At 40.4% G+C, this 18,265-nt stretch overlaps 1 protein-coding gene across 1 annotated transcript in view; it reads right to left on the reverse strand.

Moving 5' to 3' along the window:
• Positions 1–258: 258 nt before the first annotated feature.
• LOC147323250 (integrin alpha-M-like) overlaps positions 259–18,265 on the reverse strand; it is a 32,636-nt gene continuing 14,629 nt past the window's right edge. The window contains exons 12-30 of the mRNA XM_086303507.1: positions 17,144–17,283; positions 16,908–17,054; positions 16,604–16,816; positions 16,376–16,509; positions 15,481–15,623; positions 15,210–15,364; positions 14,990–15,112; positions 3,462–3,535; positions 2,955–3,093; positions 2,775–2,873; positions 2,583–2,662; positions 2,410–2,496; positions 2,246–2,315; positions 2,066–2,164; positions 1,888–1,968; positions 1,357–1,467; positions 1,131–1,244; positions 942–1,052; positions 259–792 (exon numbers count right to left, since the gene is read on the reverse strand). Of these exons, the coding sequence (XP_086159633.1) occupies positions 694–792; positions 942–1,052; positions 1,131–1,244; positions 1,357–1,467; positions 1,888–1,968; positions 2,066–2,164; positions 2,246–2,315; positions 2,410–2,496; positions 2,583–2,662; positions 2,775–2,873; positions 2,955–3,093; positions 3,462–3,535; positions 14,990–15,112; positions 15,210–15,364; positions 15,481–15,623; positions 16,376–16,509; positions 16,604–16,816; positions 16,908–17,054; positions 17,144–17,283 (2,219 nt within the window). The 3' untranslated portion in view covers positions 259–693. The remainder of the gene's footprint in view (positions 793–941; positions 1,053–1,130; positions 1,245–1,356; positions 1,468–1,887; positions 1,969–2,065; positions 2,165–2,245; positions 2,316–2,409; positions 2,497–2,582; positions 2,663–2,774; positions 2,874–2,954; positions 3,094–3,461; positions 3,536–14,989; positions 15,113–15,209; positions 15,365–15,480; positions 15,624–16,375; positions 16,510–16,603; positions 16,817–16,907; positions 17,055–17,143; positions 17,284–18,265) is intronic.

Consider the following 18,265-nt stretch of genomic DNA (forward strand, 5'->3'; position numbering starts at 1 on the left):
TTTCATGGATGCCTGGATGTTAAACTCAATTGTTACACCTGGTAGAGCAGAACGCTGATCATTTTATTAAAGATGAAAGACTTTAGACAGTTTTTCAACTCTCAGTAATGCCATAGTGATCGTTTGATATATGGACCTGCAGCGGAGTTTAGACCCAGACACGGCTAGTAACGTCAGACTGAACAACCGGATTATAACGTAGTCATATGAAAACAAAAACAAAATATTTTTACATACTGCAAATAACAAACATTGGCATATGAGAAATACTTTTTATTATAAGTCACATCACAAAGCTAAAAAAATCGCATACCCTGTCCATTTTTATCAACAAAGCAAGTCACATTTTACAAGTTCAGTTTTTTTAAAGCAAGCAAAGTTTTTTTAACTATATCTTTTGAATTTGATAAGTTTTACAGTACATAATGGGATGACAATTATTTTACTGTACAATGTTTAGAGTAATGTAAATTGAAACGTGAGCAGAAGGATTCCTCAAAAATATAGTATTGTGACCCTGTTTTCAATGTTTTGGCCACCAGTGAGGAAACTGCATGAGTGATATTAGACACAGCAAGCTGTTTTTGTTTGAGGAATCAAATGTAGTAGAATGGACATTTCTACGTACCATGTTCACTCCTAAAACTATAGATCTCATATAAGTTAAATGTACAACTACATATGTGAACTTTGTTACTCTGCTAGGGTTGTGCCTGCATCAGTCCCAGGACTCGGACCATCTGCAGCATTTTCATTTATCATCTGTTTGTATTTGCTCTTGAAGAATCCAGCCTAGGAGTGCAAAAAAGCCCAAATGTAACAATCATGCATTAAAAATGAATGAAAATATTCAAGGTATATGAGTAAATATAATAACCAGGATATGTTCTCTAAAACCTTTATAACCGATTAACTGAAAAAGTGTAAGAGGAGTCTTTCACCTTATACAGGCCAGCTGTGAGTAAGGCCAGAAAAGCCAACCCTCCCAGACATCCTCCAACGATCTCTTTGGTGAAATCTGGCTCAGGGTAAACTTCTACCTCTGCCTCAATCTGAGGGATGAAGTGACAGGATGTTGATAACAAAGAAGCTCTTAATAACTCAAACAAGAGAAAATAATGTGTACACACCCTGCGAACAGGAGGACTGTTGTCAGACCCTGTTGAAAAGTAGATGTACTGGGTTTTGTCATACTCCAGACTGGCTGTGCTGGTCAAGAGGTATTTAGCAGACTGAAGTCCAATCTAAGAAAAAATGTAAAGCTTAAAGATTTAACCTAGTTACTAGTACATGCTTAGAAACTGTTGTTAAAAAATGTATTAATCAACCATTTAAAACAATAATCCCTCCAGTTACCTGCTGTATCCATCGTGAACTAATGTTGGCAGAGATTTTGTACGTCGTACTCTGCAGTCTTTCCAGGAACGTGTTGCACTTGAACACTCTGCATGTGGCTACAGAGCAGTCCTGTGATTTAAAGAGAAGATGCAACACATGCTGTGAGCCAGTGTAATGTGTTTTTGTTTGTTTGTTCAAATCTGCAATCAGGTTACATTTAATAATAATAATAATAATGGATTGGATTTATATAGCGCTTTTCAAGGCACCCAAAGCGCTTTACAATGCCACTATTCATTCACTCTCACACACTGGTGAAGGCAAGCTGCAGTTGTAACCACAGCTGCCCTGGGGCAGACTGACAGAAGCGAGGCTGCCATATCGCGCCATCGGCCCCTCTGGCCAACACCAGTAGGCAAGTAGGGTAAAGTGTCTTGCCCAAGGACACAACGACCAGGAACCGGCGACCTTCCGGTTACAGATGCGATTCCCAACCCCCTGAGCCACGGTCGCCCCATTTGAATGGGTAAAATGCAGATGCATACTTACCACCACTTTATTCTTTTTTATCTTTGGAACAAAATCTCTGCCCCTTGGTTCTTCATCATTTCCTTTCTGACAATCTGGAATCTGAAATACATTCAATTTAAGTTTTATTGGTCTTAAATTTACCACATGTCTCCATCCATTCAAAAGTTTTAAGCTATTTATATTACATATATATTACCTGTAGGCTACTCAAATCCACCCAAATGTCTTTTTCACCAAGCCTCACTGGAACCCTGATCACCACAGTGAAATTAAGTGCTCTGATATCATTTGTAACCTAAAGAATAAAGACAAGGACAGCCAAGAATTAGAGTTAGGTCTAAATCATACAATGAAAAATATACAAGTTATATTTTACCTTAACTGATTGTTGGACTGGTTTCTTCAAATCGTTCTTCCCAAATGTGAAATTGTTATAGCTGAGTGAGCTAAACAGACATATTTTAAAGTTTAAATAAACATTATTTAATAGAACATTTGTTACTGTGTGATTTCTTTTGTTACAAACATAACAACACACACCTTTCAAATGTCATAAAAATGCTGTATTTTACATCAATCGATTTCTTTTGGTAGTGTTCACTTGTAGGTGCATGCTCCTGATTTCCACTGAAAGAGAAAAGAAAAGAAAACATTGTTCTGTATCTGTGGTGCTGTAGCATAAATTAAGAGTATCTGTACCAAAGAAACATTACCTGGTGGCATTTGCAGTGACAAAGATCTCCCTCTCAAATTGACTGTTGGTGTCAATCCCATAGGAGACAATGAAGGAAGCCTTAATTGAATGAGAGAGATGAACGTGACTTGTTTGTGTTTAAATTGTGCAAAAGTCAGAAAAAACAAAGAGATAAAAGATTTTCTGTACACATGCAGTTTAAAAAACAAACCGTAGTTTTGCTCTTGAAAATTGGCTTGTCAATAGTACAGTCTGTCCTTCCTCGTGATAAACCAGCTTCACTGTCCAAAGAGTTGCACTCAATTCTTCCCTTTGTTAGAAACAAAATCACTGCTGGATGAATTGGAAGAGCGGCACATCAACTAATACAGACTTGATTCTGATGCTTTACCTGCTGAATAGTGAACTTCCTGTAGGAGAGTCCAGCTGGGTACGTGAAAATAACACGACTGTTGTAGGAGTTTTCTCCTCTGTTCTCCACTGTGACTGTGACATTCAAAAGCTCATCAATGCCCACTTTAACCTCTGATCTGGGAGGGTATGAAGCCGGATGAGAATAAATGAAAACAAGACAAGACAAATGTCAGAGTATACCAAATATAATTTACTTTGAGCTTTGATTAACCATGTAATGTTTCAGCTCAAACGGTAAGGTAAAAATGGCTGTGCTAAGATACTGATGCTAAATGTAAAAAGAAATCATCCCTTTTTACTGAGTTAACATTCTAATATTTGCTTGTTAGCACAAAAAAACAACTGAGTGTCATCAGTTTCAAAAATAATAATGATGGTTGAATAAGGACAAGTTAAGTGACATTACATACAACTTGCAAATAATAACACATTTGAAGAAAACAAGACACACAAGCAAAGCTTAAGTTTTGTAACTGTGCCTCACCTGGTGAAGTTGAAATCCACTTTAAGGTTATCAACACATGTATTGTCAGTGCCACAGTTGATCTCAAACCCTAACTGTGGAAGAGAGCATGATGAAAAAGTACACATTATACATTATTTAAAGACTAAATAAGTGGTTTTATGGTGATGCAAACACAATTCTATTTATAGTTTTAACTGTTATTTATCTAACACTTTTCATTATATATACATTTTATGTGCCACCACACAGGCAGGTGTGTACAGGCAACAAAATCAACAAAATAAAACTTTACAAAGACAGAAAACAAAAGTGAATACATTCACATAAAAACACAGTTATTAACTGTAACCAGTGTTGGGTAAGTTACTTTAAAATAGTAACTTAGTTACATTACTAGTTGCTTCTCTCAAAAGTAACTCAGCTACTTCAAGTTACTCGTTACTTTGGCGCCGAGTATGGCAGCCTCGTCGCGAGCTCCCCCAAGCAACGGCTTTCTTCTGTGTTTAATTTTACTTTTCCTTTATTTTTTCACGAGCAGCACTTGTCTCCTTGTGTACGACCGACAAACCTTACTGGACATAAAAGACGGTCTTTCTTATAACTTTCCGGAGTTCAAGTTTTGCAACACGGACGCTCCGTTTGCAGACCCCCCATTCATCTCACCTGAGACGCCTTTGTTCTCTGGCCCTGGAGGCCGCAAACGCCGACGCAGAGGGAGAAGATCTGGCGTTCTGGTTCGACTGAGACGGCGCACTTACAGACCACTGTTACCCAGTTTATTACTGGCTAATATGCAGTCTCTGGAGAACAAGCTGTGCGAGCTTCGGGCACGGATCTCATTCCAGCGAGAGATGCGGGACTGCTGCGTGATCTGCCTCACAGAAACCTGGCTATCGGACAAAGTACCGGACTCCGCAATACAACTGCCGGGGTTCTCTGTGCACCGCGCGGACAGGTCACAGGATCTTACTGGGAAAAGCAGAGGCGGTGGTGTGTGTTTCATGATCAACAACAGCTGGTGTGATTATGCGAACGTGCACCCGGTCAAATCCTTCTGCTCACCGGACCTGGAGTACCTGATGATTAAGTGCTGGCCATTCTGGCTACCGAGGGAATTTACAGCAGTGATTATTACGGCTGTTTACATTCCCCCACAAGCCGACACTGACCGTGCACTCAGGGAACTGTACAGCGCGATCAGCAGCGAGGAAACCGCACACCCAGAGGCAGCGTTTGTCACAGCCGGAGACTTTAATAAGGGAAACCTGAAGAAAGTCTCACCAAAACTCCATCAACACATCCTTTTCAACACACGTGGAAACCGGCTACTCGACCACTGTTACACCTCTTTACGGGATGCGTACAAAGCCCTCCCCCGCGCCCCATTCGGCCAATCAGATCACTGCTCCATCCTGCTCCTGCCCGCCTACAGGCAGAAGCTGAAACAGGAAGCTCCAACCCGGAGGGCGGTGCACTGTTGGACGGACCAATCGGAGTCTGCGCTGCGGGACTGTTTTGATCACGCGGACTGGGAAATGTTTCACGTGGCCGCCAGAGACATTGATGAATACACAGACTCAGTCTGTGGATTTATCAGGAAATGCGTGGAAGATGTCGTCCCATCCAGAACAGTCAAATCCTTCCCAAATCAAAAACCCTGGATTAACGGAGATGTTCGCGCGGCACGGAACACCGCCTTTGCCTCCGCGAACACATCGGACTACAAACACGCACATTACCAACTCCGGAAGACGATCAAAGCAGCCAAACGTGAGTACAGGGACAGGGTGGAGCAACAGTTTGACAACCCTCGGAGTATGTGGCAGGGACTAAACACGATCACAGACTTTAGAGGGAAAACCAGCACACCGCAGACCACGGCCTCTCTGTGTGAGGATCTAAACGTATTCTACGCTAGATTCGACACAGCGAACACCATGAGACCGGACAGTGTGCGCACCGCGGATGACGTCAGTGCGCACACTGTGTCTGAGGAGGATGTGCGGAAGTGCTTCAGGAAGGTGAACACACGCAAAGCTACTGGTCCGGACGGGATTCCCGGCCGCGTCCTCAGGTCATGCGCGGCTCAGCTGGCTGGAGTGTTCACGCACATCTTCAACCTTTCCCTCTCTCTGTCTGTAGTCCCAGCCTGCTTCAAAATGGCCACCATCGTCCCTGTACCCAAATCCTCCACCATCTCCTCATTGAACGACTGGCGACCTGTAGCCCTGACCCCCATCGTAAGCAAATGCTTCGAGAAGCTGGTCAGGGACTTCATCTGCTCTGCACTACCCGACTCACTGGACCCTCTACAGTTTGCATACCGCCACAACAGGTCCACTGATGATGCCATAGCCCTGACACTACACACTGCCCTGTCACACCTGGAGAAGAGAGACACGTATGTGAGGATGCTGTTTGTAGATTACAGCTCAGCATTCAATACCATCGTTCACTCGAAGCTGGACAGGAAACTGCAGGATCTAGGACTGAGCAGCTCCCTCTGCAGCTGGATCCTTAGCTTCCTGTCTGACAGACGCCAGGTGGTCAGACTGGGCAGCATCACCTCATCCCCCATCACACTGAACACTGGTGCTCCACAGGGGTGTGTACTGAGCCCTCTCCTGTACTCACTCTACACCTACGACTGCACAGCCACTAACAGCTCCAACATCATTGTGAAGTTTGCGGACGACACTACAGTGGTGGGTCTTATCACCAACGGTGATGAGACGGCTTACAGGGAGGAGGTCAGCGCCCTGACCCACTGGTGTCAAGACAACCATCTCACCCTCAACGTCGCAAAGACAAAGGAGTTGATAGTGGACTTCCGGAGGTGCAGAGAAGTACACACCCCCATCACCATCAACGGCGCTGCTGTGGAGAGAGTGAGCAGCTTCCGGTTCCTTGGTGTACATCTGGCTGAGGATCTTACGTGGTCAGTACACACAAACAAAACAGTGAAGAAGGCGCAGCAGCGCCTCTTCTTTCTCAGGAGACTGAAAAGATTCGGCATGAGCCCCCGCATCCTCAGGACCTTCTATCACTGTGCCATTGAGAGCATCCTCACTGGATGCATCACCACCTGGTATGGCAACAGCACCGCCTACAACTGCAAAGCTCTCCAGCGAGTAGTGCGGTGCTCTGAACGGATAATTGGAGGTGAGCTTCCCTCCCTCCAAGACATCTACAGGAAGCGCTGCCTGAGGAAAGCGGGGAGGATCATCAAGGACTCCAGTCACCCCAGCCATAAACTGTTCAGACTGCTTCCATCAGGAAGGAGGTTCTGCAGCATCCGGTCCCGTACCAGCAGACTGAGAGACAGCTTTTTCCATCAGGCCATCAGACTGCTGAACACGTCATAGACACCTCAGCTTCACTACTGGAACTTCAACATTATGCACTCCACACTGTATATAAATGCCACTTGTTTTGCACATATTCAACTCTGTATATTTTATATATTTTATTATTATTATTATTATTATTTTATTTTATTTTTTTTACTATTTAATTTGTAAAAATGTGTATACACACACACACACACACACACACACACACACGTAGGAAAATATTTAGTATACACATCCAGAAATGCATACACTATTATATATTGTACATATATTTATTAGTTTCAGGTTGGCCATTCTTGTATTTTGCTCGTTTGTGTTGTTGTGTTTGCACATCTCTGTTGCTTGTGGGGCTCGCACACAAGAATTTCACTCGCATGTGCTGTGCCAGTGTGCCTGCACATGTGATGTGACAATAAAAGTGATTTGATTTGGTTTGATACTAGGGAAAGTAACTTTGGTTTTACTCAGAATTCTCTTGTTAATGTGTTTCTTCCATAACTTTGCCAGTCTTCTAGCTTGCTTACTTGCCACAAGTGCACTGTGCCACCTACCAATAGAAAGGAAAAGATAATGTGCATATTTCCACGAGAGAAATCCCACGCCTGGACCGTCATTGACTGCTGCCATGATTCTAGCCTACGTCACAGAGTCATGTGCGCCTTTTACATCCAACACAAAAACTGCAGTCGTGGTGCTTTCGATTGTACTCAGAACTCGGAAATTCTGCCTTCTGAATAGGAAGATGTAGGCAACACCAGACTGCAGATGAGCTGCATACAGGGCTGGACTGGGACAGAAAATTGGCCCGGGCATTTTGACTAGAGACTAGCCCACCATTATAGGAAAAATCATAAAGCCTTTGAATGAAAATAAACACTGTTGTGACAGTGATGTACACTGTTTTGATGGTATATATGCATCAATCTATCAATCGTTTGTTGAAAGATTCAGATACTTATTTTTTAAAAGCTAGACATTTTAAATGAGAATAAGAAAGAAAAGTATTTCTTTGTGCCCCCCTTTCCCTGTTAATGCCCTACATGCCCCCCTGGCAACACTTTGCTAGATCCGCACCTGCACAGTTACCAGCTGTCAGCTACCTAAAAAAGGATCCTGGGGTTATTTGTCTCTCAGAAACAGTTCATAACTTCCCTTCAACTCATTCATGTCACCTAAAAGGTAAACCTGTTTCTCCATCACCTGTTCAGCTCTGATGATTCAGTAAGGACATCTCCTGGTTTCATCTTCATGTTTCCCTCTCACCAGATAACCAAACCATATCATGACCAGCAGCTTTTTTTGCAGCTGTGGCTCCAGCAAACATCAGCTGATACTAGAAATTAATATTAAATAAATTCTAACAACAGCTGATCAAGCTTAAATGTGCTGCTGTTGTTTAGCGCGACATCGGCTGGTTTCCTCTTTCGGCGCAAAGTGAGCGATAAACAAACAAGAGAGCCGATCAGCTGATCATTGATCAGTTTTCATGATTGAAGTAGAAACGGGAGAGGGAGGGGGGAGAATGAAAGAAGAAGAGGCAGCTGTGCAGCAAAGACACAGAATAACTCCAGCTTTGTGCCTTTTTCATTGTAGCTGAATTACGGGACAAACTGTTCCTTTTCACCTCAATAAGAAACGCGTAATATTTTCTCTGAATACCAGACGGGACGGTTGGCAACTCTAATAACTTATGAACAAAATAAAGTTCAACATCATTAACCTCATAGCACCACCCAGCTGTATAGAAACTCCGTCATGCTAGCTAGCACGCAGTACGGAAAAAGTCAGAATAACGAAAATAAACTCCACCTAAACTTGGTTTATATCTGACCCAGATAGACTGCAGGTCATAACTTCTTACCTGAAGTTCAGTTCACACTTGGACCGGCGGCCGCCTCGGGTCTCTTTTCCTTCTGCCTCCCTTTTCCTTCATCCACCTGCTGGCCTCCACCACTTGCTAATGTTACTGAATCTGTGGAAGCTCCGCGATACCCACCACACAAAGTAACGAGTAACGACCCTATCTAAATCCCAGTAACGACTAACGCGTTCCTGATTTTGGCATAATAACTAGTTACCGTGCTCGTTACCACAATAATAACGTAGTTACTGTAACGCGTTACTTGTTAGTCCCAACACTGGCTCTAACTGTAAAGAATTAAAGGCTGTTTGAGTCTGTTTTGAATGTAAACACAGAGCCACAGTAACAGAAATCCCCCCTTAGCACACTTCTAATTTAATTGTGGGAACAGTTCAAAAAGCTTTCACCGGATCTGATGTGAGGTCGTTTGAGAGACTGGGGTAGCAGTTTTACATGATTTAAAGGTTTTACTAAAAAAAAAGTGTTTTATGAAGCAAAACAAGGATTTTAAATGGACATAGGAGTCAATGAAGTGAATAGAGGAGGGAATCAAGAAGGGTTCCTAGTATTTCAGCTCCTTGGAATTAGTCTGCTTGCCTCGGGATTTCACTCATCTGTTCAAATTATACTTGCACAACAATCAGCTGATTTCAGTTACAGTATGTGCTGCAGATCTACAGCATGGATATGGACAGTACTTTTATTTATTAAGAATGGGAGCTTGATGGTAAAGTGTAAACTGCATTAGGGACAGAATCATGCTGCTAACACAACTTCAGCTCTTCGCAATCACCTGCACAGACACCATGCTGATGCTAAGCTAGCCAAGTACGGTACCCAGAGTGATGTTTGCTGGGTGAATGTCGACCTCAGGTTAGCAGCCAGACCCTAATCTTCAACAGGTAACAAACTGATGAGCAGTCAGGCTGCAGCCTCTGTTTCTCCTTCAGATTCTTTTTGCCATTCTTACCTTTTCACTGTTTCTCCAAGGTGCTATACTACATATATTTGCATTTCTCACTGGAACAATATGATAGATATGATGACAAATGGTACCACAGAGATGGTTATTTCATCACATGATAAAAGTACTGGTAATGTACACTTTGAAAATTCAGAAATAAAGTTATAATAAATAATATTGTATGGCACTGACATAATACCTTTTGATATTTTGGTTGGTTTTTGTTTTGAGAGACAAACAATTTTTTTAAAAAATATATAGAAAAATGATCAGAAATAGTAATAATTAGAACATTTGTAACTGTGATATCAAGTCATCTGACAACTCCACAAACATTCTCTGCAGGTAGACAGGTTGCCTTCATGTTACTCCAATTTAAAAATAAAACAAGCATCTGTTTTAGTCACTAATTAATGCACGATGCCCAAGAGGAACAATGGCTGGTTGCTAATGAACAGCAGCCAGTTTGTGTGTTTTTCCAAGTAGTGGTACTTTATACCAGGAACAATGATTTTTGTTTATATTCTTCATTCAATTCAGCCAAGAAACTGATCTTAGACAGAAGCACTTTTAATAAGGTGAATGTTTGTGTATTTTGAATTTGTTCTTTTTTTCAAAATGTAAAATTTGTTTGCTACTGTTCAAGCAGGTGAGAACTGCACAAGTTCTCATCAGTGGCAAAAGTAGAGTAGAGAAAGTAAAGGTAAAAGTAGAAAGGTTCTTGGTACAGCTTTTATGCAGGAAATACCACTGCACAAGGCCGTGAAGAACAATAATAGTCACCCCCTACTGCTGGGTGAATCACGAAGTTTAATAAGTAAAATACTATTTTGTCTGTAACACATCACAAACTCGTTACTCAACGCGTTTGAACACAGTCCTCTTTGGTGACATCTGGTGCAGGGGCGGAGCGTGGGGGTGGCTTACTGGGCTTAAGCCCGGGTTGTTTTGTCAGAAGCCCGGGGTCTTTTGGAGTGTAATTTTTTCATAGTTAGATGCCTTGCTGACAACTGTATAAAACAAAAAGTACACACAATATTCGAAGCACATAGTGCACACTGTGGGAATTTACGACTGTGCGTGAATCCCCCCTGATATTGGTATGATCCGAGCTCAGGCACTAAGCGACTGAGCGAGGGGGCGGGGCAGCTGCTGCCTGTGAGTGCACTGTTGGAGAAAGGAGCCAGCCATACTAAGGAGAGCTTAAGTTTGACCAGGTACTTTAATAAAACGATCAGCATTGCTGCTTTACCAGGTGTAACTATGAAGTTTAACTTCCAGGCATCCATGAAAACAAAATTTATTACATTTAACGGAGTTAGAAGTTAGCAGGAAGCTAGCAGAAGTTAGCTCGCTAGTTTCGCTAGTTACCCAAGCATGATATTGCATGTTCTGACTGAGAGATTTCTGAAAAAATTCAAACGTACAGCTCTGCTATCACTTCCAACATAAATGAAGACAGGAAACTAAACAGCAGTGATGTTTGTAGGGTTACTGAAGTTGGGCTAGCTGGTATATAATGATGTGCTACGTGATCGCTAGCGACACAGCTATGTTAGCATAACATAAACAGTGAAGCTGGAGGACGAACACTAACACTTTTCCACTTATAAAAGTTAACGTTCCTGATAGTTAGAGACAAATGCAATCGCATGGCAGGATGCTGTAAACGGACCAAACTGCAGTCAGTAGAACAACTGAGATAATCCATTCACAATACAAGGTTAGTCATTAAAATACTGCAACAACATGGGAATAGAGCAGCTGCCAGAGAATTCAACATTAATGAATCAATGGTACAGAAGTGGAGAAAGCAAGAAGAATGAGTTTAATAAAGTTTGATTTATCTGACTGCTTTGTTTCGCTTAATGTGCCTTATAATCCCGTGCACCTTATGGGCCGAAAAATACGTACTGCACACTGCAGTTTAATGTTGCAAAGCACCTCTTTTTAATTTCAGTGGATATTATACATGGTTATGCTCAGGATATGTCAGCCCATTTCTACTGGAAATGCCTTTTGGTTAAACTTTCAGCAAGGAATTTGCATTTGCACTGTTACATTTTTATAAAGCTTTAATGTACATAAAAACCAGCTTCTTGTTTAAGTGAAAATAAATGGAAGGTTGTCTTTTTGCGCTAGTAATGTTGTGGAGTTGTATTTCGTCTTGCATCAATTATATCGTCAGTTATATCGTTATCGCAAATTTTCAAATATATATCGTGATAAATATTTTTGGCCATATCGCCCTGCTCTACCAGGTACCAAAGCAAATCATTCGTACTGTACAAATAATGTAAATATGATGGTGCATCACGAAAGATTGATATCAAACTGATCACTTGACCAATATTACGTTACTTGCTGTTCAAGTGAATCAACAAGTGGCGAAATGAAAAGCCGAACACATGCTATTTTTTTTAGAGAGTCTTAGCTTACGTGTGTTTATTTCATATTTTCAGTTCTTACCCTCCCCGACTAAATCGGTTTCAGTTATGTACTGAAATATAAGAATGGACATTAGAGGGTTCTTTCAAAGAAAAAACTCAGGTAAATGTTATTTTATATATTATGCTTTGTATGTTGTTCAGTATATTTCTATGCAAAACAAGAGGGGTTTCAGTACAGAGCAGGATATTCACATTTGTAACCAGATATTTACACTTTAGGGAGAAAACATAAAACATTTTTACTGTACAACATCAATTTAGCGTAAACTTTTGTTTTAGATAAATATTGAAATATAGTTAGAATTAGTTAAATGTCAGAATAAAGAGAGACAGCGCTTTCTGTTTTTTTTATCACTTTCATCAAATGTAGGAGTACATGTACACTAAGTTTATTGTTAATTAATAAGAAACTCCAGACGATTCCATTCTGAGCTGAAGAAGCTTCTGATAGGTTAGTAGAGTCCATGTGAGTAAATTGGTGGCACACCTGCGGATGCATATAAGGCAAAACACAGAGCCTGTTTCTGTGACATGGGAAAATCAAGAGATGTCAACCAAAACACCAGGAAAAGAATTGTGGAGCTCCATAAGTGTGGCTCAATTTTGAATACAATTTGGTGCCAATTGCAATTAAGAAATACAGACAGTTTATCTCTTTACTCTTAAAGTTAACAAATATCTTTTTATATTTATCAATCTAAAAAAAATAAACATTTAGTCTGATTTGATGTTACAATTAAAAAAGTGTTTTTATCTGAAGAGTGTGTAAATATCTGGTTTCAACTGTATATTTGATGATTGTCAGCACAAAGAGAGAGAGGGGGACAGAGAGGGAGAGAGAGAGGAGCAGAGAGGGAGATGGAGAATGAGGACAGAACAGAGATGGAACAAGAGCAGGTGAGACACACATGTTAGTCAAATCGTCGTTTGCCAAAAGTATCACCGTATCATAGGTACTCATGTATCTTGTACCTAGTGTTTCTTTTTAGGTTTGTTATTTTTCAAATTCTATATTTATTAAGTTCTGCAGGCTTGTTTGCACAACAAGGCTAAATAATTATATAAACTTTTCTCAATCTAAATAGTGTACTTTGGTAGAATTAAAAAATAAGTGTAGTGCAGGTCTATGATGATTTTTAGTGCTACTATCATCTAGTTCTGATTCTGGTTCTGTCTTGGTTAAGTCCCAAGTAGTCCTGATTTTGAACTGTTGGAGTCCTGTTTTAATTCCGGAGTTTAGTCCTCGTGTCTTGATACAGCCCTGATTTTGTTCTGCCTTGCTGCTTAATTAAAAAACTAGCTTAAGGTGTCCTGCATATGTGATCTATATTTTTCCCTATATGAAGTCATTCTTTTTTGAACAAAACTCAAAGCAGAGCCAACTAATCTTTCAGTCATTTCTACCCCCCCCCCCCCCCCCCAAAAAAAAAAAAAAAATCCCACATGCATACTACCTTTGGGCTAAGCCCCAGGTGTTTCAAATGTCTGGCTCCGCCTCTGATCTGGTGGCCAGAAATATGAAGAGCAGCTTGAATCTACAAATTAAAATGAACTTCTTTATAATTGCTCACTCTACAGAGTTCAATTGGTTATTTAACCTCTGTTTAATATCATGTGACATTTCTGTCTGATACTGTTGTGCTTTATACATGGACAAAATAGTGTTATGTCTATTTAATCCATAAATAAATTTGATGAATAAACCTTTCTTGTTTAAACATGTGCTATGATGTGGTCTCACTTTGCTTGTGACTTCTTGACATTTGTAAACATAATAGAAAAAAAATATAACAACATACAGCACAGTCATATAATAGGTTGAGAGTCTGCTTGTGCTGTGAGCATAGCTGGACAGTTGTGCTGACTTTTTACAGTCGCTTAGAATAACTGGTACTGCGTACTAGCTAGCATGACAGAGGCTATGAAGTTACTGATAGTAAATTTTATTTTATGCTTAAGGTTCGTTTCTCAAACTCCTCAAAATCTTAACAAATTGTGCCAATCCTTACATGTTGCACCAGGCTGATTTATCATCAAAAGTGGAGAAGTCTGTGACAGAGGAGACAGAAGAGCAGCAGAGAGAGATGGAGCGAGAGAGAGAAATAAAAGAGCAGGAGAGAGAGATGGAGATGGAGAGATGACTTTATGTCATCCATGAGGGATGCATTTGACATATGTTTCACATATTATAGCCCAACAAGTTACTTATAGCAATTTAAATATGAGCAATCAGTTTTTGGCAGACAATCAGTTTTTGGCACAACACCGGCTATTGCAGTTAATAATACAACAGCTTCTTGGCATTTTTTGTGTTTCTTTTTATCGCTGTGTAACTGAGTTCAATTGAAAGCCTGCATGCGCTAGTACCTCTTGCCACAAGTTCCCAGAATCCTTTGCGGTTTTACCCCTGAATGACGTCACATTTTTGGTTGGCCGGTCTCTAGTCAAAATGCCCGGGCTGATTTTTTGTCCCAGTCCAGCCCTGGCTGTGAGGTCCCTCCCCTCACATGGTTTCGTAATTAACCAGTGGTAACGTACAGTAATGTATACTATATTATAACTTATATGTAGAGTCTATTTCTTATTTATGTTTTTGACCGGGATGTAGAATTGCTTATGAACTTGTAAAAAAATATATACATTTTTTTTTCTATTTGATGTTCATTTGTGAACAACAACAACAGTACAACAACAGGCAGGTCCCCAGAGGCTCAGCTTTAAGAGACCATCACTGCACTAACAGTAACTCGTTTACTACCAGTACTTCAGCAGAAGTCTCTCAAAGATGTATTAGTCAGTTCCATGAGTATAATAACATGGATTCAGTAAAGTTAAGGGCCAACCTAAAGGTTTCTCATAACTTCATAAAGACTAGCCTCAGTTGCTCAGTTAACAGTGTTTTTAAAAAGTTTACTTACAAGATAAATGGATGTTTGAGTTTGCAGGGCCAGACTTGGTCTGAGATTTGTGTTTGAGGGCGAACCATTAAATGTGAATTTGAGCTCATTGGAAAGTTCATTGAGAGCGTCTTCAGGGCAAGCCTGCAAGAAGAAGTTTAGATTCAATGTTGGAGGAGTCTTAAAAATAAAATGATTTAAACAAAATCTAGAGTTTAATGACTTAAAACTTAGATCTTACATCAATGAGCAATTTTATATCTGAACATTCTTTTCTTTCTAAGTCAACAGTAACTGATCCAGACTGCTCTTGTTGTTTACCACTGGTGTAAGCTCGGTTGTTTGGAGGCTTGCGAGTGGCATCCAGTGTTATAGTGTAATCAATCATTGCACGAGCTGAAATAGAGAAATAGAATTTGATTTTAATACTGCAAATGTAATTTCATTAGAAGTATACATAAATTAGAAATAAATGATGTGCAGTGGTTTAGAAAGTGAAATGCATGATGAACCTTTGTTGACTGTAGACACTCTGCTCATAGTAAAGCAGACTGTAGCTGTGTTCTCCAATGGTTTTGAGCAGTCTACATTCTGTGTAGGGATTTTCTTTGGGCTAAACGATACCTCAGCTCTCACCATTACTATGGGTCTTGATCTGGAAAGTAAGAAAAGACACATGAACAATATGGCAAACGGCTGCCCCTCCCTGAGCCTTCTTCAGCCAGATGTTACTTCCTTTTTGAAAGAGAACATTTGATTTCTAATTGTCTGGGTTAAGCTGCACGGAAAGGAAAATATGGACCCGAAAAACAATATCTAAACTCAAAAGGTAGCTTTAATGCTTCTTTTCAAAACAAAAGCAAACAGGGTAAACATGCAGTCTAAACATGCAGAGTGATGATGCAACATGGAACACATAGAGACAATATAAACACACCAGATAACAAGGGAAATGGGAAACAAAACAAAACTGACAATGATAAACTAATAATTCAGAGGCGGAAGTTTGAGTGTAGAGGGAAACACTGGGGATGACTAGAAACTCCAAAACTAAAAACTTAACAAAATTTGGCTCTAAATCACCGAAACCATAAAATTCTTACTGGAAATGGTGTAAATTAGAGTTAATGATTTATGTAATAATTTATCATCAATTATTAATGCTTTCTAGAAAATATTATAGAAGTGTGATATTCTAAAAATCTGGGCCGTTTTTATAATAATTAATGTTAAAATGTATCTAAATATGTGACGATTAATGCATACTGTAAATATGTATATCAACAAATACTGCAGAATTACAATAGACAACAGTAATGTATGATTACATTATCTTGACAAAGTTGGTAGACATACCACAGACAATAATAACACATGACTGGAGTATCTATCTGGACTGTGACTTACCTCAGTAAGACAACTGTGCCCTTTGAACCCACCGCTAAGTCAGGCAGTTCATCACCACTCTGATCAAAAGAAGACTGACTGATTGACAAACCAAAGAACTTCAGTCCTGACTGGACCTCAGAGCCAGTAATTCTCTGTACGCATGGAAACATTTTAATTAATTAAGCTGCAGGTCGTATAGTGATAAATAAGTTTAGTCATCTTTGTGACTTTTTTTATGTTGTGTACCTGTGAGTAAGTAGGACTGATTCTTTCGCCTCCTTCACTGTGGAATATGTAGATGCTGCCTTCACCATTATTCTCCAAAGGTGCTCCAACTGCCAAATCCCTGAATCCATCTGAGTTTAGATCAGGCAGCACAGCAAGAGAAGAGCCGAACCTTCCTTTGACAGCTGCATGTCCTCTTAGTACTAACGGATCATCAAAATTACACTCCACAAACTGAAAGGAGGGGAATAAATATTTTATGGTCAACAACAATATGACGAATAAATTGATTCATTTAATCGTAGTAGATAAAACTTTGATTTACCAAACGAGTTAATCTGCAAACATAAACTCTCCCCTCTCTATCAGGCTCCATGTACATTGGGGCTGATATGAAGATTAGATCAGTGATGTCATCATTATTTATGTCCATGGTACACACCTCTGCCCCGAAATATTCACCAGTCTGATACTGTATAAGGAACACATTATTATTCTTTTATTTGGGAAAGTAATTTATATACACTTTACAATCTCATTCATTCTGCTGTAAATACATACCTGTGATGCCAATGGCTCGATCTTTTGATTTTCAAAGTTTTCTCTGTTAACAGAGACCACTACTCCTCTGTGTTTATATCTTGGAGCACCAACAACTGTCAGAGAGCCACGTCGGGTTTTAGCATTTGCCATGGAGTAACCTAGAGGTTAGGTATTCAAAAGGAGTAGACAGATTAAGATTCCTTATTCCTCCTTTAAATTTGTATCTGTTTTGCAAACTCATCAGTGTATTTAGGTGAAAGAACTGGAGCAGAGCTGTATATATAAGAATAAGAATAACTTTATTTATCCTGAGGGAAATTCTTTTGTCATGTACATGCTCAAAGCAGCAGGAGAGACAGAGGAACAGATGAATAAGATATACAATATATACAATAAGAATAGTAGTGTATGATCATACTCATGTGTTACATCCTGGGAGGCTGTGGGAGTGTGTGGGCGTGGTGTTGTCTTCTCCCTCTCCTCCTCCTTCGTTCTGGCCCCTCCCCTTGTCTCTCTCTGCCCCTGCCTTCTCCTTTAGGTCACACCTGCTGCTCATTTGCTCTCGTTACAACCAATTACCCTCAGGGGTGATATAAGCTGGAGAAGAGCAGTGTGGAGGAGAAGGGAGAGGTTTCTGGTGGATTTCCTCTTTGCTGGTCAGAGTGTGCTACTGGCCTAGGTGTGGAACAGCCTGCTGCGTGTGACCAACCTTCTGGTGTGTGGCTCTTTGTGAGTAGTGCTTAACTGAGCAGTGATTGCCCAGGAGTGACGGCGGCCTTCATTAGTTTGTGTGGCCTGCCTGGATATTGTTTGCTAGCAGCGTTGCTGTCTCTTTCTGTTGAAGCCTTATTGTTGCTTCCTTTGTTGAAGTGGCCATTACCACTTTGGGTTGACCTCCCTGATTTCTCATTAAAGCAGTGGTGCTGTCTCCTTTTGTTGTTGCCATTTATATGATTATTGAGGTGTTTGCCTACAATAAAGATCTATTTTATATTAAATATCTCTGCCTGGCATTCTTTTCAGTCCACCTGGATCTAACTGTTACTGTCCCCCACCCTCATCGCCTAGCTTTTAAGTGGGGACGTAACAAAGTGGGGGCTCGTCCGGGATCGGAATGAAAGGAATTGGGTTGATTACAAG

Source organism: Aulonocara sp. 'chitande type north' Nkhata Bay, linkage group LG8, assembly GCF_057382095.1.
Source record: "Aulonocara sp. 'chitande type north' Nkhata Bay isolate Kocher_YH1m ecotype deep benthic linkage group LG8, A_spYH_male_GT1.1, whole genome shotgun sequence".
NCBI classification, from domain to species: Eukaryota; Metazoa; Chordata; class Actinopteri; order Cichliformes; family Cichlidae; genus Aulonocara; species Aulonocara sp. 'chitande type north' Nkhata Bay.